The 22347-nt window shown below is 45.4% G+C and overlaps 1 protein-coding gene and 1 long non-coding RNA gene across 7 annotated transcripts in view; one reads left to right on the top strand and one right to left on the bottom strand.

The window, feature by feature from the left end:
• Positions 1-7662, bottom strand: part of PDLIM4 (PDZ and LIM domain 4) — a 47941-nt gene extending 40279 nt beyond the window's left edge. For 2 of the 5 annotated variants that reach the window (XR_014958291.1, XM_021549477.4), the window contains exon 1: positions 7469-7662. Coding sequence is in view for 1 of the 5 variants with exons in the window: in XM_021549477.4 (XP_021405152.1) it covers positions 7469-7561 (93 nt within the window). In the remaining 4 variants the exon portion in view is untranslated. Of the gene's footprint in view, positions 1-7339 lie in introns of all 5 variants that reach the window. The other 3 variants (XR_014958292.1, XM_085591212.1, XM_085591211.1) reach the window with 2 other exon arrangements.
• Positions 7663-8089: 427 nt separating this feature from the next.
• LOC146766169 (uncharacterized) lies at positions 8090-21939 on the top strand. 2 transcript variants are annotated; one of them, XR_014958301.1, is made up of 3 exons: positions 8090-8566; positions 9185-9274; positions 9429-21939. It is a non-coding gene; the product is annotated as an uncharacterized LOC146766169 (long non-coding RNA). The 2 variants fall into 2 exon arrangements; XR_014958302.1 differs by having other exon boundaries at positions 8102-8566; positions 11093-21939.
• Positions 21940-22347: the final 408 nt, after the last annotated feature.

The raw sequence follows: 22347 nt of genomic DNA on the forward strand, positions 1-22347 counted from the left end.
TTCATGCAATCTGAATTCATTTAACTACTGTAGGAAACAAGCTGAGAACAACAGAAGGGAAAGAATCAGAGTACAAGTATTATAAAAGGCAAGACAGTAAAAAATCCTTTTGAATACAAGTACTAATGGATCCAAATCCAAATTTAGAAACAGTTTCATAGAGTAGATCCTAATCCAGCCCAAAATGAGGTCTCTGTAAAAGAAGAGGCTGAGAATCGATGAAATTGGACAAGAGTTTTAGAGCAACCAGCCACTAACCCATGTGCAGACCTCAAAATGTGTACTGAGAAAAACAAGGAAGGGATCCACAATGATCATCTGGTGTATATTGTCAACAGCTCTCCTGCTCAGCCCATGGGCAGACAGCTCTGGCAGCCTCTCCACAGTCACAGCCTCCAGGAGCCCCTTACCCCCTCCTCCAAAGACAAGGTAAAGATTCTGCACAGAACAGCCCAATTCAGAAATATGGCTGCTACTACACTTCAATCTGCTCTACGATTACTTTGCCTTCCTAGGGAACAAGGTCAGGGAGGGACAGCTGCCCCAGGGACACCAGGGAGCCCTTGGTGTGCTGTGCTCAGAGCACCACTGCACAAACCAGACTGAGCACAACCACAAAAGTGTTTATGGCCAAAATTGCTTCATCTCCTTCAGGGGTTTAGGAGCCAGCTCTCCAGAGAAATCTTCCCTTCGGACACCCCTCAACAAGCAGCAGGGCTTCTCGGGCCCTTCCTTCAGGAGCAAGCCTTCGACACTGTGCAGAAGACATGGAGAAACTGCTTAGAATTTGCCTCCTAAACCATCTGCCTCTTGGCCAGGAAAGCAGGCTGACACTTTCCTTCCTATCAAAAGGAAAATGTACAGAGAGTGATCTCCAAAGACAAAAAAAATTCTTCAACATAAAAAGTTTAATCCAGTTGGTAAGCATACCTGAACTTTCATTCTTGCAGCACACTCAGGTGTTAATCACAGGGTGCAGGGATCTGCACCTTTGCTACACAGCTGCTTTAATGGTGAATGTCAAGTATTTTGCAGGGTTTGGTCTTCTGGACCAGAATCTTTACACGTTAAAGGTTTCTGAAGTGTTTTGTTGCTTATGGTAAACAACAGCATTCAGAGCAGTGTCAGCTCCTGCAAACCTCCCCTCTGACAATCTCCTCTGTTATCGACCAGTCCTGGAGTCAACAGCTCAAGACAGCTTCTCTTTTAGCACTGCCCATATCTAATAATTAAAGAATAACTACTTTAAAGAATCTTCTTTATTCTGGTATATTTTGTTTTCTGAAGGTTGGGCTGTAAAATGTCATTGCCACATAATCTGCTATCAATCCACACAACATGTAAAACTACTTAAGGCTTAATGGGTGTGAATGCAAGTTTCTCTGGTTGTCAAGAAGGATTGAGTGTGGCTGTGAGGCATCTTTATGGTGTTTGGAAAACTCATTGGCTGAAATCCTCTTGAACACCACTTTGAATTTTTTTTAAAACTAGAGCTGTGTTCTCTGTGGGGAGAAAGCAGGGTTTGTTTGGGCTTCTCCTGGCTGTAAAAGTTCCTCAAAAGCCACACTGTGTCTTGACATCTTTGCTGTTGCTCAAGCAACATAGTGAAACCTGTGTTTGCTTGAAGTTTTTGTGTAAATTTTGAAGTAGAAATCAAACAACCTTATCTACCAGGGCCTGGGGCAAGTGGAGTGTTAGGGGCTGTGTACAAATCCACTACATGAACAAGCTCAGTGAGATATGGGGTTTGCTCTGGCACACATCTGGCACTGATAACAAATCAAGCAGAGTATTTTTCTGTGAATTTGTTTGTTTTAAGCTTTTCTATCAACACTGCTAGATCTTGAGAGAGCTACTGTTTTCTTTCACACTTTAGAACCTGTGGTTACAGATGACTTAAAAAATAAAAATGTTTTTACTAAGTGTTTGGGTATATGAGAACCACAAGTCAAGGCATTTTGAGACCACAGAAACTGGAAAACAAATCCCGTTAGAAATACTATATTGTTCCTTCTAGGATTTCCTGTGACATGTATTTCATCCCCAAGCTATCAAATATGAAATTAAATTCCATTGTTCTGCATTAATTCCACACAATTCACAATGACATATTTGTATTAAAATTAAAATACCTATCAATTTCAGGAGGACCAGGATTATAACCATCTGTTGCGTTACATAGCAAAAAAAGTTTAGGGAAAAAAGAATAATTGCACATAATTCCCCCTGTATGCTTCTTACACCAACAGGGCTGTTCTAGTAAGCCTGTTATCTATTCTCTTTAACTCACTTTATCAAGTGGATTTAAGTGCACACTTCTACAAAATAATTTTGAATACCTGTCCCAATGGGCAATCTTTCAATCTTCAAGGAAGACTGACATCACCACCATTTAAAACAAACAGAAGGGGGAAGGAAGAAAAACCCCAAACCCACAAATCCCTAATCCCAAATACCCAGGAACTCTGAACCTACGCTGCTTTGTCCAGCCTGGCAGAAGCCTGGTGTGTTTTCACTGGGTTTATTTTGTTAACTTGCCCCAAGGTCAGACCTTGCCTAAATGATCTACATGAATCACTCTTTCCACCTGCTTTCCCACTCGGGATTATCAGTGTGCTTAATTCCGGTAATTAGTATTAGGTTTTCATTCCAGTATGTTCCACCATTACTGTCTCCTGACCAGCAGGAGCATTTATTCTTCTCTTTCAGTTATTAAACAAAGCCTCAGCAATAGAAACACTTCAGCAGCAAATATATTTGTGACATTTTTCTGTTCTTATCTGTAGCTCAGATTAACTGCTCTGTGCCAGCACAGCTTCACACTTAAACACCCAGACCTCTCAGCCCTGAGTTTATAGGAATGATGAGAAAAACAAAAACTGACTAGCAGAAGTATTTCCTTCCACTTGAAATAATCATCCCTCTTGAAATACTGTAACAACATTACTATGCAAACAACTGAGGGACAGTTTTCATCACTCAGCTCTACACAGGCAGCAAACCCACCAAAAGTCAGCAGAAATCAGGTGGGGCCGTAGTTTTGGGATTCAGCAACACGGAGCAGCTTCTTCAGTCCTTTTGGGAGTTCTGAACAGAGAGTGCATCATTTCCATCTAATAAACTATCAAATACATAAGAATTATGTGAAACCAAAAAACAACAACCTTATGGAAATACATCCTCCTCACTTGTCTCAAACTGAGACAAAATTCCTGTTCCTTTTGCTGCTGCCTCTGATCCTTGCCTTCTACACCAACACACGTGGAGTTTCTGGGGTACCAAACCTGTCACTCCCAGCCCTCGCTCTGGGGAGCCCCTTCTGCTCAGCCATCCCCACCCACACAAGAACAAACCTCCCAGGCCTCCACAAATATTACACCACTGAGTGGGTTCTCTCTGCATTCACATAGGATCACAGCACAGACTTGGGCATTTGCTGGCTGCCCTGACAGAGTCAACAAAATCACTTTTACTGGAGTTCCTTCCTCAGCAGAATTCTTTCTCGAGTATCCTAACCTTTAACAGGACACGTCTCTGCTCAAATGTGAAAGCTGCTTAAGTTTAAAAGTCAACCTTAACTCAAACAATACCTGGATAATGGATTGCAGACCAATTATTTCTCATCCTTCTTGTGTTACAGTTCCAAGCCAACCCTGAAACTTGCATTTTTGCTGCTCCACTAGAGACCAGCGGGTAATGTTGAAACCAGCAGATAAAGGAAAAATTGTATTAAAATCTCATTCAAAAAAATACTGAAATTGGTCCATTTGTCAATTATCTGTTTAGCCAAGTAGTTTATCTATGATTTCAAAAACAGCAAGTGCATGGATTAATACTGACAGAACTGGGCAGAGAATGACATCAGCTGCTCCAGGAGCAGGACAAGCAAGTTTAAGTGATTAAATGCATTCAGCTTCTCTAGTTACGCTAATGACTGATTATCTTTTAATCCCAGGCAAGGGGTAGATCAACTGTGATCCCACACAGAACCATAGCACTCACTCATGTGGTTGCAAGCACAATACTGAGAACAGCCAAGTGAGTTATTCCATTCCTGTTCCTGAGCCATGGCCGCTGGTCAAAATGAATGTTTTCAGTGGAGTAAGAGCCTCAGGGAACCCCCTTCCCACAGAGGGCAAACACAGCACCCAGTATTAGCCTGCTGTGCCATGGAAAAGCAGCTACCAGAAATTTTTTTAAATCTTAAAACCACTTTCTGTCACATCATTAATGTCAACTTGAAGCAGATCTTTTGGATCATTTCCTGCCCCTATAAATATCATTAGGAGGTGTAACCATTAATGATGTGATGTCCTACACCTAATGTTAGCTCACTCTAACACTGGGTATAAAACAAACTGTGTTTCCCCCCAAGAGCATAGCCTGGAGCTACAAATCCCCTCCAGCACTGTGCTGACAACAGACCAGTATCACCCTCCAGGGCTGCATGCCCCCAAACCAGCCCAGCTGCTATGGGTCCTCCTGAATATACAGGAAGAAACAGGAGATAAAAGGGTAGCTGTAGCACACCTAACTTTTCATGTGACTGCATGAGAGAGACACACTAAGCATGGCCTTCTGGATTTGCTTTTAATACCAAGGAACTCAACACCACCTCACTTGGAGCCCTGGCCTCTGCAGGGCAGAGTTCAGCATCAGCTGCTCAGCAGAACAATCAGATCCTTACCCCTTGTCACTTAGGACTTACAAAATCACAGAGGGAACTGACCTGTTTTCAAAAGAAAAATACCATTGCTTAATGTCATGAGCCTATTTGAGACAGCTGCCAGGGACAGACTGAATACCATCAGCACCTGCACAGACAGCCACCTCAGAGGGGCTAAAGGCCAAAGTAAACCCTTGTGAGCAAGCCAAGTTCGATCCCAAAGCAGGACAGGGTCACTGTCATGTTCCATGCTACAAATCCATATATGGTCATTTATTTATTGATCCATATCTTGTCACAAGACACTTTTGTGGACTGCCTTCAGCTTTGTCCCCTACCTGACATCTCTCTGCCCTGCACCACTGTGCCTCTTCCTCAGCTCACCCTGGCAGCTCCTTTCATTATTTCCAGCCTCCAGCACCCAGCGCTGCATGTGGGTGGCCTTGGATGCCTCAAATCCCAAACTGCAACCTGATTTCTCAACATAACCAGTCCAGGTAGGATACTTACAGAGCTGTACAGCCCAAACACCTTGTGACACGTTGATCCTCAGCCCCCTTTGTGCCCAGCAGTGGGACACAGCAATGCCACATCCTCCAGGCAGCCCAGCACACCCAGAACACGCTGGCATCTTGGGCCCACAGCTGGATGTGGGAATCAGAGTGTGGTCCTGCCTGCCGGCAGAATTTCTGCTTTTCCAAAGATGTTTGTAATTCAATGGCATTTTAGTATGAAACAATTAAAACTGAAATTAAAGAAGAAAGGCACTTTGAAGAGAAGCAGAAGTCAGCCAAAAGCCTCCACAATTAGCAAGAATCTCCTGCCATGAGCCAGGCTGGGCAAAGGGGATGGAGGCTTCTCATTCCTGGAGATGGGAAGTCCCCAGCCCCCTTGCCAAGATCTAAAGCCAGAAAGGACAGATTTCCTGGACAATTACAGAATAAAAGGGAATATGGCATCACAACAGCCATGATCAGTCCTCTGCACAGTAGCAGGGTTGCACAGACCCACCACAAGCAAAGCCCAGGCTCCCCAGGGAGCCCTCCAGCAGCTCCTTCCTGCAGCCCCATGGCCAGGCGCTCTAGCAGAAGATAATTCTTCCCCAGCTTTAACATTTTCAGGCACTATTTGCAAAGCAAGTGAGGTCTTTTCTTGTGTCTAGAGACTAGAGGCCAAGCAGAGCACCCTACATCTCTATTTACATCTTAGTGATTTGTTTACCACACTCTAGGAGCAGGCGTTAGAGTACAGCACATCAGAGCATCAGCCCACTCCTCAGTGGGAACAGAATTTAAAAAGGATCCAATTTAAAAGGCTGTCAAAAGGAATAACACCCTACATCTGCTTCTTGCATTACAACTCCTGGCGATCCACAGCAAGCCTGGCCTGAGGAGAATCATCCTCCTCACACCTCCCAGGTTTGCTGAATCAAACAAGAAATTTGGCAAGCCACCTATCTAGGCAGAAGCAGACTTAGGTTTTTCCTGTTTAATATTAAAGCAGGCTTTTTTTTTTCCTAAGTAACAGGAAAACTGGCTCCCTCTACTAAGTTCAGATGTTCACTTCTACAACAAGAACATTTCTACAATTGCCGGGAAGTGATTTTTGATACATCCCATGTTACCAGGGGAGAAATAGAACTCTCCATGTCCAGGAGGTTCAGGCTGAACCCCAAAAGCCGAGTGCCCCTTGTCGCAGCACATTACCCCAGCTGTGTGGACACCTGCCCCAGGCGCTGCACAGCCAGCCCCACCCTGGCCTTCCCTCTCCTCCATCCATCTCCTCCTGTTACTCCTCTAAAACAGCCCTCACTGGAGCACTTGGAAAGGGACAGGCCAAAGCAAAAACAGAAACAAAGCCATGCAATAGACATGTTTGAACTCAAAGACAAACTAAATCTCTTTAACACACACTCTCTTCCATAATTATTTCTTCAAAACTCAGGATATGCATTTTCTCTTTTCTGTCACAGCTTCGGCAGATAGATGAATGAAAAGACGGCAAACAGCTTGTGTGCATTACAACAGTATTTTTAAGTTACAGCTCCTTTCAAATGCACTCAGTGTTTGTTCCAGAACTTCAGCAGCAGCTGCCCGGGGGAGCTCAGCAATGCTAGAGAGCCCGACATGCCGGGAAGGCAAAACAGCTCAGGGCACCCAGCCCTTGCCATGGCAGCCACACGGCCATGGAAACGTGAGTGCCCAAAAAGCAGAGTGCCCGGCTCACACACAGCACCTCATCCATCACACAGCCCATCACACCACCTCGCCGCCAGCCTTCCTGCATGGGGGATGGCTTGTTTTCACATACATCTACACACAAAGCCTATTTCAAGCTATCTGTGGTGTCTTAGCAAAGAATTTTCCAGAATACACATTTGTGAGGTCAAACACAAGTGTGAGTACACTTACACAGTAATTATTACCAGCCCACATAGACCCCAGAACACTGCAGTCTGCATAGAGAAACTTCTTGCTGACTTAACTCATGCCTTCCTTAAAAACCCCAACAGCCTGTGAAGTCAGTCCAGGGCACAAATCCAAACCCTGTGAACACTAAAAACTTTGAAAGCAGATCTTTATGAATTAACATCCAAAAAACTAAAGCATGGAGAATGCTGTAACACTGGGAAAGGCAGCTGAAACAGTGCAAAGCTCAGAGGGAAACACTTACTTGAGTGTATTGAGTGTCTATAGAATAATTTGGAGCTCAAAAGAGCCCAAGCGCTGCTACCCGCCGGGCCCGGGTACCACCCGCCCGCCGCCCATCACCTGCGCCCGCTCCGCTCCCCTCCGAGCTCACCCTGGAGATGGTCAGCGGGGCGCTGAAGTCTTTACCGCCCACCAAGCGAAAGCCCCACGGCGAAGGGCCACGCAGGACCACCGAGTGGGCCATAGCGGCGGCGGCGGGCGCTCCCTGCCCGCGGACTGCTGCAGCTCCGGCTGCCGAGCGCAGCTCCTGCCCGCCGGCACGGACCGGGCCCGCCCCTCGGCACTGAGCGAGCCCGCCCCTCGGCACGGACCAGGCCCGCCCCTCGGCACCGACCGAGCCCGCCCCTCGGCACGGACCGGGCCCGCCCCTCGGCACCGAGCGAGCCCGCCCCTCGGCACCGACCGGGCCCGCCTCCGGCACGGACCGAGCCCGCCCCTCGGCACGGACCGGGCCCGCCCCTCGGCACCGAGCGAGCCCGCCTCCAGCCCGGACCGGGCCCGCCTCCAGCCCGGACCGGGCCCGCCTCCGGCACCGACCGAGCCCGCCCCTCGGCACGGACCGGGCCCGCCCCTCGGCACCGAGCGAGCCCGCCCCTCGGCACCGACCGGGCCCGCCTCCGGCACGGACCGAGCCCGCCCCTCGGCACCGACCGGGCCCGCCCCTCGGCACGGACCGAGCCCGCCTCCGGCACGGACCGAGCCCGCCCCTCGGCACGGACCGAGCCCGCCCCTCGGCACGGACCGAGCCCGCCCCTCGGCACGGACCGAGCCCGCCCCTCGGCACCGACCGACCCCGCCTCCCGGCACGGACCGAGCCCGCCTCACAGCACGGACCGGGCCCGGAACCGGACCGAGCCCAGAACCGGCCCGAGCCCAGAACCGGACCGAGCCCAGAACCGGACCGAGCCCGCCTCCAGCCCGGACCGAGCCCAGAACCGGACCGAGCCCGCCTCCCGGCACACCCCGCCCTCGGGGCGGGCCGGGGGGCAGTATGGACCCGGCTCGGTTGTCGGTGGGGGAGCTTCGGCACTGATTTCCTCCCGAATCCTTTTATAAGTGGGGCTCGGAGTGACTACTCGCAGTGGTGAAGCTGCAGTACTTTACTAGTAGTAAAGCATAAGTTCGGTGTGCTCAAAGCTCCCCTCACTGCAGTTTCATCCTCTGCAGTGGAAGAAAAATGATGCAATAGGTCAGTAAACGTTTGGTTGTGACTGTTTTATTCATTACAATAAGTCTGTCGAATGAGAAAAAGGTTCAAGGAAATAATCAGATTTGGTTTAAAGCAGTTTGTGAATCTCTCATGGTCGTCACTTGGGCAAAAGATAAACTTCTAAGAAAATAATCACAGAATCACAGAGTGTTTTCGTTTGGGATGGACCTGAAATGGCATCTCAATCCAACCCTGCACTGTGGGCAAGGGCACCTTCCACCTATCCCAGGTTGCTCCAAGCTCCATCCAACCTGGCCTTGAACACTTCCAGGGATGGGGCAGCCACAGCTGCTTTGGGCCAGGGCCTCAGCACCCTCACAGGGAGGAATTTCTTCCTAATATCCAATCTACCCCTGCCCTTTATCAGTTTGAAGCCATTCTCCCTTGTTCTGTCTCTCCAGGCCCATGCTCCAAGTCCCTCTCCAGCTCTCTTGGAGCCCCTTTAGGCACTGGAAGAGGCTCTCAGTTGTCCCCAGAGCCTTCTCTTCTCCAGGCTGAATGCTCCCAGGTGCCTCAGTCTGTCCCCACAGCAGAGGTGCTCCAGCCCTCAGAGTATCTTTACGGCCATTGTACCCCAACATTACTGTGTCTTTGCAGGGGTCTCTGGAGCAGCACCTGGCACTGCAGAGGATCTCAGTTTCTTGGTGGCACAGCTGTTGGAGCACCGTGGAGATGTCTATGCTGCCAGTGAGTGTTTAATGGGATGGTTTGCAGGCATACAGTGGTGGGTTGGAGGTGGGGTGGGTGATCAGTAGAGCTGCAGAGCATGTCCTTCAGAGGCCGGGAAAAAAAAAAAAAAAATCTCCAAATATCTGTAAAATTTCCTTTTCTTCCTGGAAAGGTCTGGACCAGAATATCCCACTTGATAGAAGAACCTAACGAAGGATTCATTGTTTAAAAAGTCCAGTTTCATTGAGCACCTTTTTGCTGCCTGGTTTCTGCAAGTTTGATTTATGTGCCATTTGCTGTGAATGCTCTTTGCTCGTGACATGGGAAGGTTTGTGTGATTGGCTCATTGTTGTGCCCATTTTCTGGGCTTTGCTCCGGCACAGGGGTCACAGCTGTGACTTTTAAATGGGCTCCTGAGCTGTCCTGCAGCTTTGGGATACATAAGCATGAGTACAGTCTACATGCTGTGTCAGGAACCTGAAACACAACAGAGGAGAGGTCTAACTGCAGCCAATACCAGCAGAGCTTTCCCCTACTCTTTGTTCCTCCCAAATGCCTCCCTTCACCAACAGAGGCTACACAGGCTGACTTTTGTCTGGGTGATGAATCATACCTCCTTATTCCTGCATGATATCACCCAGTTTACAGAAGCCTAAGAGTAGGTTGGTCTGAGGTTTCTTGCTTGTGTTAGAAAACCCACCCAGCCAAACAGCAAAATTCCTCTTGCAGAGAGCTGAAGGATGGGTTGTGTCCCACCTCTCCTGCTCTTGCTGTTCAGTGATGAAGAGGATTCTCTGAAGGACAGAGTTAAAAATGTGCACAAATGCAGCGTGTCAGCAATGGCATCTCCTTCCTCTTAGGAGGGAAAATAAAAAATTCTTTCTGTGAAGGGCACTAAGTTTACTGGAAAGTAGCAACAAAATAAACCAGAGCTATGGGAAAAAAAATAAAAAAAAAAGAGGAAAAAACTAAACCCACAGTTCTGTAGAGTCAAACATTTCCCACTGCCATTCGCTGGAGCTCCATTCCCTGGGTGGGTTCTGAGGTGCACCCTGCTGTGAAGGGCAGCTCTGCTGTGCAGCAAAGCTTCAGCGGTTCCAAGTAATTTGCTGGCAGAGGCAAGAGATGATCAAAACACAGAAATCCCCTACATTAGAGTGTTCATTTCAAAAGCAGACAGGAAACTGCTGGCTCCAAGGCACTTTCTCTTCAAGGCTTTTTGAATGCTCAGCCCAGATCACTCGTTATGGAACTGATGCCTCATCTAAAACTTAACCCAAGTAAAATAAAATTAGCCAAATTGGTATAAATTTGTGGGTTTATTCCAAATGAGACTATATTCCATAATACACTACACTGTGTGAAATAAAAACTGTTTTACTATGAAGAAAACTATATTCATTTGAATTGCTCCTGATTGAAAGTGTTCGTATTCAGAGCAGCTCTCGGGATTCAGAACTGTATCAGGAACTAATTTTTCACCCCTCTGTCATAGATGTTTTTCCCCAGGATGCAAGGAATGAGAACATTAGCTAAAGAGGTCCATGGTTCACAGGTACCCCATGTTCTCTCAGCTGCTCACACACCTTTCCACATGTGCTTTCTTTGAGCAAAGCAAACATGACTCTGCAGTCTACAAAGGACCCAGTCAGCTCTCACTTCAACCATGAAAATTTGGGTCATAAATTTCTGGTTTTGTCTTTGATAGAATCATAGAATCACAGAATAGCTTAGGTTGGGTGGGATCTTAAAGGTCAACGTATTCCAACCCCCACTGACAAGGACACATTTCTCCAGAACAGATTGCTCAATGAGAATTTTTCAATTCTATTTCAGGTAATTTCTAAAATCTAATTGGAACCAATTTAGAGAAATTAACAGGACCGACAGCAGCTGAACCTTGCTTGGGAGCAAGCCTCAACATCCAGCTGAAATACAGTATTGCCAGTGTGCTCATTCTTCAGCTGAGTGCTGAAACCCTACAGCAAGCTCTAACAAAGACCACACATAAGGGAGGTCAAACATGTTCATGAATTCAATCTCATCACTCTGTTCACTTTATCTTTCCCCTCCCTGATATTTTCATTGATATTTATTTCCAGTATTTTTCCACCCCAGAGACCTATCACCTCTTTGTTTCTCTTTCTGACTATTCCATTCAGGCTCTACTTTGCCACCAGTGACATTCTCAGTTTCCTTCCTTTGTTATCACAAACCAACTGGGTAAACTATGGATCTTTGTGTCCTATTTTGAATGAACATTCACGTTTTCCATCTGTCACCCTCCCAATATCTAGCAGAGGTCTGTGTTTATCTGAGAGTCCTGATAATGACCCCTCAATGCTTTTTGAACATCTGTCCATATGAGAGTGATTTAAAGCATCATTATGGCTTCATAGTTCTTCAGGTCAGGAGATTTTCTTGCTTGTACAAATTGCCGTCAGGGCTCTGGCTGTTTCTGCTTAGAGCCATTTCATTGGCTGAAGTCATGAGTTATCCATCCCTGGAAATACTCCTAGCCAGGTGGGAAAGGTCTTGGAGCAACCTGGTCTCATGGAAGGTGTCACTGCCCTAGCAGAGGACTGAAATGAATTTTAAGATCTCTTCCAACCCAAAGCATTCTGTGGTTCTATGATTTAAAAGCAGCTTTAAGCATCAAACTAGCCATTAGCCTGTGGGTTTGCCTTGCCAACAGCCAAACTCCTGTTAAAATTGTGTGTCAGAGGCTCATGGTTTGTGTTTGAAAATCATTTGTTGTGAATGGTTATTTGTATTTTTTAATGCTGGTTACTCCTCTTCATATTTTTGATTGGAAAAAGTCCCTAAAAGTGATGCTTATCATATTAATTCAAAATCCTTGTGGGAATAAAAAACTCCAAGCAATGTTTCATGGCATTTGTGCAATTTGCCCTCCCAGTAGTCAGTGTTTCTCAGAGTACAATCTCTTTTCCTTTCCTTATATTAATCAGTAATCCTTGATTTTTTTGATATTAATTTCCATTTCCATTGCCTGAATTAGTCCTTTCTGGTGCCTTCCTATCCCAAGAGGATTCACATACAACAGATTCTCAAGGGTTCCAGTTTATTCCTTTACTTAATAGTTAAAAAAAAAATTCCAAAGCCTCAACATCCTGTGAACAATTAAATTTGAAACTCCTTACTTGGATTAAGTACAGGCAAATCTCAACCCTATGGCAGCTTTAGCTGCAGGTTTCCAAAGGATTACTTAATTTATAGGCTTTGCAGGATCTCTCAGATCTGAGTTATTATTTTGGCTTTTGAAAGTTCCTTGGCAGATGCCCAAGTGTTGGGAACTGTCATTCTGAATTCTGTTTAATTCATTTGTTTGTCTAAATCATTTCTAAGAAGTTAGTCTCATGGATCTAAGCATCCCACAGAGAAAAATCCAGCTGTGATAGAAACCATTAGGGTAATGAAAGAAATCAATTTCCTCCAGCAGAATTTCTTCTCTGTAATCACATTCAGGCGAAGAAGTCAGCTGCCTCCCAAGGCTTTGGAAATTTAAGGGATTGAAGCAACCTGGTCTAGTGGAAGGTGTCCATGCCTGTGGCAGGGTGCTGGATCAAGATGATCTTTAAGGTCTTTTCCAACCCAAAACATTCGATGAGTCTATAAAAACTAAGAAACTTCACTGTACAGGGTCAGAGTCATCTTTGATTTGCAACACTGTGCAGCAGGAGCAGAGTCACAAAAGAGACAAAGGTAAATCCTTTGCCTTTGTAAGATGCAGATGCCTTTGTTCAGAGAGTAAAATGCAGCAGGGTCTGACACAAAGTACAGTTTATTCTTCTATTCTGGCAAATATTCGTGAGACAATATTCTAAGTAATTCTGAGTCTTGCTCATCAGGCTACCAGTTATCTACCAGAACTTCATGTGCTGGGGTTTTTGACCTGCTAAGCAGCAAGGACAAGTCCCTACCTCCCAACCCTTCAGACTAAACACAAGATAAGAGCCTGTGATGGATTTCCCAAGGGGAGCACCAGGAAGTAATGACACAGCATGGCCAGCTCACATCAGAGCTCAACAACACCATGGCCTTGATAATGGCAGCTCTGCAGAAGGCTGTGGACAAGGACAAGGCTGACATCAGGGCTCAAAGAAAGGTCACAATGCATTCAAAATGTTGCAAACAAACCACTTAAAAAAATATATATGTATTTCCTTCTTACCAATTTTGCTGGAAAATGAATTGGTTTCATGTTCACCCTATTGTCAGTCTCACTTTCCATCTCAGAAGTCAGAGCAAACAGATGAGCAAGTGCCTGTTAGGTCACATCTGACCTTTCTCACCTTAATCCCCAGACTGAGACTAATGCCATGACAAGCCAGGCAGCACAGAGCAGGTACATGGGGACTGTCCTGCTGCCCTGCTGCCCTGCCACACTCACTGCTGCCACACCAAAGCAAATCCTTGGGTCTTTTTCACCTCATTTGTGTAGCTGCAAGCCTGGAATATAGGAGCAGATGGAAGAAGCTGGTCTGTTTGCTTGGAAGGGGCATGACCTCCTCCCGGCAGGTTCAGCTGCTGCTGACAACAAGGGCAGGATTAACCCTGGCTCTCACCCTGTAACCTTTTCACAGCCATGCCACTGTGACCATGAATGGCAGTTGAGAAAATCAAAAGAAATATTGGCACAATATTGCAAGCAGAAGATGAGATTACAAGTGATTTGCTTTTTCTGCAAGGATAATTGTTCCCATTATGGGATTAAACTGATTGATTTCCCATCAGAAACGGTGCCTGGAAGAACAAAGTCAAAACCTCTGGTCTAATGTGAGTCACTTCACTGAGCAGCTAAACACTGAGATTTTGTTGGTTTTTCTCTTGTGAAATCATGACAGATGTCAGCTGTTGCTATAGTCTGCAAACAAATTTGGCACATTTTTCTTTCACACAGTAGAATCCAAGTGATTGTACCTATCCAGCAAAAGAGCTCCCCAGCCTTTCCTGGGGATTTCAGCATTTATCACCCTCTCTCTTGACTCTGTTTACAGTAATGCATCCTTTTTTGGGTGTTGTACGGCTCCAGAATGCAGACAACTGGAGAGAATTAAGCTGAATGTTCCCAATTTATGCAGGTCAAGGAGAGTTTGCCTTTTATCGTTCAGAGATAAGTACAGCAAACTAACTCTTTTTGAAAGGCTGAGTTCCACAGACGCCAGCATTAATATTCAGTGATCACAAAGGTCCCTGTAGATGGATTTCACAGGAGTTCTCCCATTCATTCAGCCTTAAACTGATAGGGACAAACAGTACGCTAAGAAAGAGGGGATACATTTTGTGATATCTTATCCCAGTATGTTCTGCTGGAATTCATTTAGCCCCGTCCATCAGCTGCTGTCTCACCCCAATTACAGCATTCCTGCTGTGCTGAGGGTGTTCCATAAGCTACCTGGGGAGAATCCAGAGGACCAGTCCTCATCTCGTGTAAGAGGCTGTGCTCTGCAAAGTGTAAACTGCACGGTAAGGGCAAAGCAATGCTGGTAGCATAGCTCAGGCTGTGAGGGCAGGACGTGAGGCACACAGCTCAGCTCAGCTCCTGGAGCAGATGCTTTCTCCCTCCACTCAGGCCGTTCTTCATCACTTCCAGGACTTTTGCAGAAGTGTCTATAGGGGCCCAAGGCATCTCCTCACACCAAGGTTCTACTCAATAATGCACATTTATGTCACATCTTAGGGACTGAAGGGAACATCCCCTAGAAGGACATGGAAAATACAGTGTGTAATTGGTATGTTTAACAGTTTGAACTTTCACTATTTCCTGAATTCAGTTCATCAGAGAAGGATTTCCAAGAATCTTTTGAAAAATATTGTGCTTGATCTTTGAGGTGAAATGCTATGAGGTGCTCACACTGGACAGAAGAGTAAGCATTCATCATCCATGAGCAAGAAATGAATAAACTCAATAATACAAAATGAAGAAACTCCTTCCTTATGTCATAGGCTTTAGCTTATTCCTTTTTTTTTTTTTTTTTTTTTTTTTTTGTTACAGTAAAGAAACAAATAGAATAAGCATTCATCTCACTACTAGGGCTCTCAGGCCAGAATTAAGATATTTTGGTGTCCAGATCCTGCCATTTCTGGGATAAAATTTCCTGGGCACCAGTTGAGACCAAAAGCAGGCAAATAACATGCCAATAGAATTTTAAAGATTGCTATAGCAATTCAAGATTGGTCTTCTGATTTACTGTCTTATCTTAGATCTCTCTTAATATTCCCAAAGTTTGCACTTGTGCAGCCAGATTTCACAAATATAACAGCGCAGATTCCAAACCCTGAACACAGGCAGTGACTTTATTGAATAGGCAAAAATAATTCAAAGTAATTGCCAATATTTATGTTCTAGCACATAAGTAGGAATTCATAAATGCTTGAAGGAATGTAACATATCAGCCTCCTTAAACAGCCATATCCTGTTTCTTTTGTTTCCTTTTCTGCCTTTGCAGTGACTGTTGCTACAACACCATCCATCACTGCTCCTTTCATCTGTCAGGCCCTCCAGCCACCCGCCCACAGCTCCATACCTGTTTCCCCAGGTCTGAGCTGTCTGGATTTCCCCCGTGTTTGTTGTTTCAGGGTGTAGATGCCCATCCTTTGCAGCTGGAGCTGTGTGGGCAATGAAGGGACTCCTCTGGTTCCTCAGCACCCCTCCTGTACCTGCTTGGCCGGCTGCATGGATTGGGTTCAGCCAAGCAAGATTAGACTTGGCAGGTTTTGTCATGGGGCATTCATCCTGGGGACTGAAATTATGGTTAAATGGAACGGTCTGGGCTGAGACTGAGAGTCTGGTGGCTGCAATCAGAGTAGAACATGAATCAACATCTCTGTTCAGAGAAGTTCAAGGACATCTTTCCTCTGTTATTATTAGGTTCTTAGCACATTAGTTTTGTGGCTGATCAGCTGCAGGATCCTGCTGCTGAAGATGCTCCTCTGCTCTCTCCAGAACATTGCCCCAGGATATCTTCTGGAGCATATTCCTTGAAGAAACTGATGCTGCACAAATGCTAATTTAATTCTCTTTTATCCCTCATTCCAAGTATCCGGTTACTGGGTTGTGGAAAAGCTGAGCCTGAATTAAACCTTTAAAGTATTTTGAAGGATTTGTCATTACTCAGAGAAATAGGTCTGACATTCACTTGAGCACAAGGAAGTGGAGGGAACAAAATGGGTTCCTCAGAAACTGCCTCAGCCAGGCCAAAGCTCTGCCTTCAGCTCCATCTGGGCAACTCATTTAGGCTGAGAGAGCTGTGTCACATGATTTGGAGTAGGTTCTTAAATATAATTCAGGTTCTTTAAGCCCTTGGAGCTTAAAGAACCTGAATGATATTTAAGAACCTGCAAGGTTGTTTGGTGATATTGCACAAAATCTATTGCACCTTATCTAGCAGCATTGAAGACTTTGATCCAAGATTCAGTGATGTCAATAGAAAAGATCCCACCAGTGATGGTGGGAATGTTCAATGAGTACTTTGGTCATTATCCCAAGTGTCCAATGAGCATTAGGATCACCAGGGATTCCACCTAAAAAAGGGTCAGGTCTCACTGTTTCTTTTTTAACACATGCAGCCCCTTATCTTCTTCAGCCTTTTTCTGCTTTTCTTGGGAAAGGGTATGACCTGACTATGGAATAAAATGCCTTATGTCTGACAAAATAATAAAAATATTTTAAAATCCAAGGAGCATACAAGCAAATGTTATTAACATTGAACTCTTTGTCTGCTTCAAGCACAGTATTACACTATATAATGAATATACACTATGTAATTAATATGTCTGTACTTTAATTTATTATTAAGAAAATAGCACCCATCTGCTTCTCTAACCAAGACACTTAAGAGCCTTCTGCAAACATTAGCTCCAAAGTTGTCCTCACACACAGAATAAATGATGTTTAACAAATAAATGATACTGTGGCATCAAATGGTTAAATAACGAGTTCCAAGACAAATAGTCAGGCTAGAAATTGTACCAAATCTAGTTCACTCTCCTGTGGTTAAGCAAATGATGGATGTGTCTGAAAAACCCACTAGGGACTGAGGGTCCTCTTCTGTCCCATCAATTGTCCAGAGGTCCAACTGGATATAACAGTTAGCAGAAAGAGTTAATGATGTTCCACCAAAGGTATTTAATCTGTTAAAGATACCACAGAAAATAACACTTGGTTGCCAAAGAATAGGATATTTTATGAATGTTTAGGCATGCAAGGTGAGGTGTTACAAGATCAAACAGAACCTAGCAATTCTGATGCTCATAAAATTAGCAGGAAGAGTGAATCACTCAGCTTTTTAAATTCTTCCATGACTCTAATTGAAAGATTTAACATGAGCTTGTTTTCTTTTTTTTTTTTAAGTTGGCTTTAAATCTTCACAGTGCTCTAAAACTCTCTATTTATTCTCAGCAACCCTAACATCAGTCTGTGAATGGTTCTGCTGAGCTTAGCCAGAGAGTGCCCTGCTGTGCAGCCCTGTGCCATGGCCCCAGCTTGCCTGCTCCCAGGAAAATCTCACCCAGCCCAAGATCTGGTGTTTTGCTTTAGTTCACCCCAAAACCTTTCACTGCTTCCTTCAGTATCTTAATTTCAGCACTACTTTTAAAACCATCAGTGTTCCTGCCTAGGGAGAGAGAATACAAATACTTGGCACGGGTGGACATTTGCTTTTCTGTTTTCATGATGTGGAGTCAGTTGTGCCTGTTCAGAATGTCTCAGGAGAAGCATGAATAGTTTAAACATGTGTACAAGGAAGATTTTTAGTTTATGGGTCCCCAGGTATTATTCCAAGTTGTGCTTTGGTAAAATTTTTCAAATAGGTGTACTATTGTTCTTCCAAAGGAGACTGAAAAAATAATTGAGGACAGAAGGAATATCCTTCAGAGCACACTTTGCAGAGGAAGTGAAATTGCTGAGTTAGTGTTGGAGGCAGCCCAGCATGGCTCCAGCCCCTCACCCGCCCGGCTCCCTAGGAACCTACAGCCCAGCCACACTGCAGCCACACGAATCATCCAAGACAAGGTCAGTTTAGATTAGATATTAGCAGAAATTCTTCCCCAGGAGGGTGCTCAAGCCCTGTCACAAGTTGCCCAAGGAAACTGTGGATGCCCAATCCCTGAAAGTGTTCCAGGCCAGGTGGGATGGGGCTTCGAGTAAGCTGGTCTAGTAGACAGTGTCCCTGCATATGGCAGGGGATTGGACTAGATAAGCTTTAAGGGTGACTTCCAACCCAAAACATTCCATGGTTCTATGAGGGAGGGATGTATAGTGCTCTTGGAATGCTACAGAAAGCTCGAGCATCTTGGTGGTTTGTAAACTGGGGCTGGGATGGAGCAAGCACATAGCTGAGTTAACAGCAGAGAGGTTTGTTTGCATCTGCAGCCACTGAGCTCAACTGCTGATGACTCACTTGGAAATGCTTTGCTGGCAGCTTGTCCCCAGCCAGCACGAAGCCTCCATCCCACCACTCCCACTGACCCCCTGGCTGCACACACCGTCTCCGTGATGTCGGGCAGGGATGAAGTCCAGCTGACAACAATAGATACCACAGGAAAAAATCCCCAAGAGTTTCTGCTCCTGTGAGGGATTTGACAATGGAAATAGGGGAAATCCCTTCACTGGACTTGGCAAAAAAAAAATTTGGACAGTGTTGTCAGGAAAATATTCTTCACTGAATGAGTGGTGCAGCTTTTTAGGTCTTTTCTGTATTTTTGTGACTGTGAAGACAGAATTAATGAGTAAGAGGCCCTTACAGCTGGTGTCCAACTCAACAGTTACAACATGCTGAGGGAAGCACACTTTTTCTTTCCTTTTGGACAACCAAATGTGGTATTTTTAGCCTAGCCCCATAGAGAATTTTCCCCTCTGTAATGATGTAAGGTTCCTGTTAGCTCATCAGGTTTGGTTGCCCACTCTAAAATGCTAAAAAGAGATAAAATTGAACACCCCATCATGTCTGAGCCTTGGCTCAAGGCAGGATGTCAAGAAGAGACTTTTGGCTGCTGAATCAATCACACCCAAGTGGAGGAGAAGGAAGGACACAGAACCCAAACAAACCTCAAAGCCTGATTCTGGTTTGACCTGAACTCCTGCTAATGTATCTCTATTCATGGAGTTGTTTGATGTTAGACAAAATGTTAAGCTACTTTATGGCAGCTTCATTTGAGAGGAAATATGTGATGACCTAAACAAATACCAAAATCCACAAATTATACCCAGGTGGCAAATTTATTGTTCATGTTTTCAGAGGCCTTTTTTCTGTAATCCTCCTTGTGGGTGGCTGATTGGTGAGGCTGGATCCCTGGCTGGTGTCAGCCTGTGTGGTTGTGTCCAGTGTATTCATCTCTGCTGATTTGTGCTAGCTAACAATTTGCCTCATGTATTTTCATGTTCTAGTGTTGGATGGGGCTTGGAGCAACCTGGTCTAGGGGAAGATGTCCCTGCTTATGGCAGGGTGTTGGATTGAGATAAGCATTAATGTTCCTTCTTGCCCAAACCATTCCATGGCTCTGTGATTCTTTGTAGCTAGAAATCTAGAAGTTTCCCCTTCTCCCAGTTCCCACTCCCAGCACTGTGTAGCTCCACTATAAAGCGTTATTAGGAAGGTTTTTTCTGTCTTATGTTTTTTCCTCTCACAGGCAACCAAATCACATTCACCTAAAGTTTTCTATGCAAGAAATTAAAGTAATTTCCTTTGAACATTCATTTGAGGCGTGTTAGTTTATAAAGAAATCTTGTTCTCTTCCATCGCCCTTCCCAGGCACTTCCTTTGCATTCCTGGGTGGTGTGTCAGTAGGAAATGCAGGTACCTCAACCTTTGGCTGCTGGCAACCATCACCACAGGAGAATGAAAGTGTGAAGTTGTGTGCCTACAATAGTCAGCCCAATGGTTTTTTAAATCTCCCCAGCATGAAAAGCTTGCAGCTTCTAATTATAGATGCTAAAGACCCTTTTAAAAAGGAAAAAAAAAATACATTTCCTATTGATGTGTAAAACATAGAGGGTCAATTCCTGATATACTCTAAGCCAGCATCAACCTGGGGGCTTTCAACAAATGGCTGCTGTGCCCTGTCATGCATGGGAACACTTCTGTGATGCTAGGTATAAAACTTGGGTTTTCCTGGTTGGACACATGGTCCCTTCTCTGCTGACCCACTCACTAAAAGCAACAGGACATTTTAGATGGGTGTTCACAGCCAGACACGAGTTTCAGGTGATACATCCTGCAAAGCTGCCCTCAAATAATTTTGGGGTGTAGAAAAAACGTTTCGGGCCAATTGGAAGTGCCTGAGAATGAAATTTCTGAGTGAAGCTGGAGCCTAAATGGGGTTTACTTTTGCTGAATGCTCTGAGGGGCCCCTAAAGACTTTGTATTGGCTCCAGTCCAACCCATGTGAGCGTTCCCGTCAGTGTGGCTTTTGGAGCAGGCCAGGAGCAGTAATGGATTGCTTGCGATATTTCCCAGGCATTTGCTTTATAGTCACTGAAGACAAAGTGTATTTGGTTTCTAATGAAACAGGGATGTTTCTCAGCATAATGAAGTTCCTGCCCTTGTTTTGCTTTTTGTAGCCCAGCATTACGTGACATATAAAACCACCCCATTTGTTTTGCATTGGCTGGAAGTAAATTCCCCTGTAAGACCACCACGGAGCAGATATTATCACGGAGGCCAGCCCCATTCCCACATTCCTGTCTCCCTGGACCCCCAGCCCTGGCTTATCTCGCTGCAGGGCATTAGGAGCTTGGTGGTGCTGGGTGTGTTCATGCAGTGTCCACCCTGGGCAGGCCCAGCACACACTTCCTGACAGGGTGTAATGGTGTGTCCCATAGAGGCACCAAGCCCCAGTTCTGTCAGCAGTGTGTCACTCTCATGCCACAGCACGTTTAGTCCTAATTTCATGGGCCTTTTTCATCCAGATATGCCCCATGCTCTTTCCCACAGTACAGCTAGATGTGTAAATGCCTGTAACATGCATTTTGCAAATGTATGTGCTTTGTTGAGAATAATGCTTTATCTCTCCCAGAAGCAAAACACAACATATCATAAACCATGATCATAATACAAAATAAATCATACGGTGAATAAAATCATATGGTGGGTGTGAGTGGGATATTCTTGAATGGGGCTTTTAGTGCAAGGAGATTTTTTTTTGTGGCAATAGTTCCCCTTTCTATGGCTGAGAGTCAGAGTTGTTCAGCTTAGAGAAGAAGATGCTCTAGGGAAACTCATTGCAGCCTTACAGTACTTAAAGGGTATTCATTAGAAAGAGGGAGAGCGACATTTTACAGAGGCAGATAGTGATAGGACAAGAAGAGGTTGTTTAAAATTAAAAGAGGAGAGTTTTAGGTTTGACATTAGGAAGAAATTCTTCCCTGTGATAGTGATGAAGCACAGGCACAGGTTGTCCAGAGAAGCTGTGGATTCCCCATTGCTGGAACTGTTCAAGGCCAGTTGGGTGGTGTTTAGAGCAACCTGCCCATGGCAGGGAATTGGAACTACATGATCTTTAATGGCTTTTCCATTCCAAACCATTCTATCATTCAATGATTGTCCATCTGCAGGGCTAATGGTGGAGTGTTTTGTCAGTGGGGCAGCTCTGTCAACCCTGCTGTGTCCCTTTGAGTCAGCTGCAGTCCTGGCTTTTCTTCCTGTCCTCCTGGAAGTAATTCAAGCCAGGACTGATGACAGACCGGGCCCCAGGCAGGAACTGGTATGTCCCTCTCCCTGGTGACTCCAGGGCCAACAGATGGAGACCGGAAAACTTGAGAGGTGGAGGGAAGGAAGAATTGTTTTCCAGGTTGCAAAGCTGAGACATGTAGAAATGAAGTGACCTGACAGAGGCCTTTGGGGACAAAAGCATGATCCATGTCTTTCCAATTGCAATCCTGTGAATTCATAGAAACCCATCCTTCCTGCTCCCTGTGCCCAGCGCTAGCAGTGCCTTGGGGAGCCAGTGCCACTTTGGGAGGAGCAGCTGGATTCAGCCCAGGGGGAATGTGCCTGGAGAGGCTGGCAGCTCCTCTCAGTGCTCCCTGATCTTCCAGTTGGGTATTTCCAAAGCACACAGAGAATCAAGAA

The sequence above is a fragment of the Lonchura striata genome, chromosome 13, assembly GCF_050655825.1.
Source record: "Lonchura striata isolate lonStrDom1 chromosome 13, ASM5065582v1, whole genome shotgun sequence".
Taxonomy (NCBI): domain Eukaryota; kingdom Metazoa; phylum Chordata; class Aves; order Passeriformes; family Estrildidae; genus Lonchura; species Lonchura striata.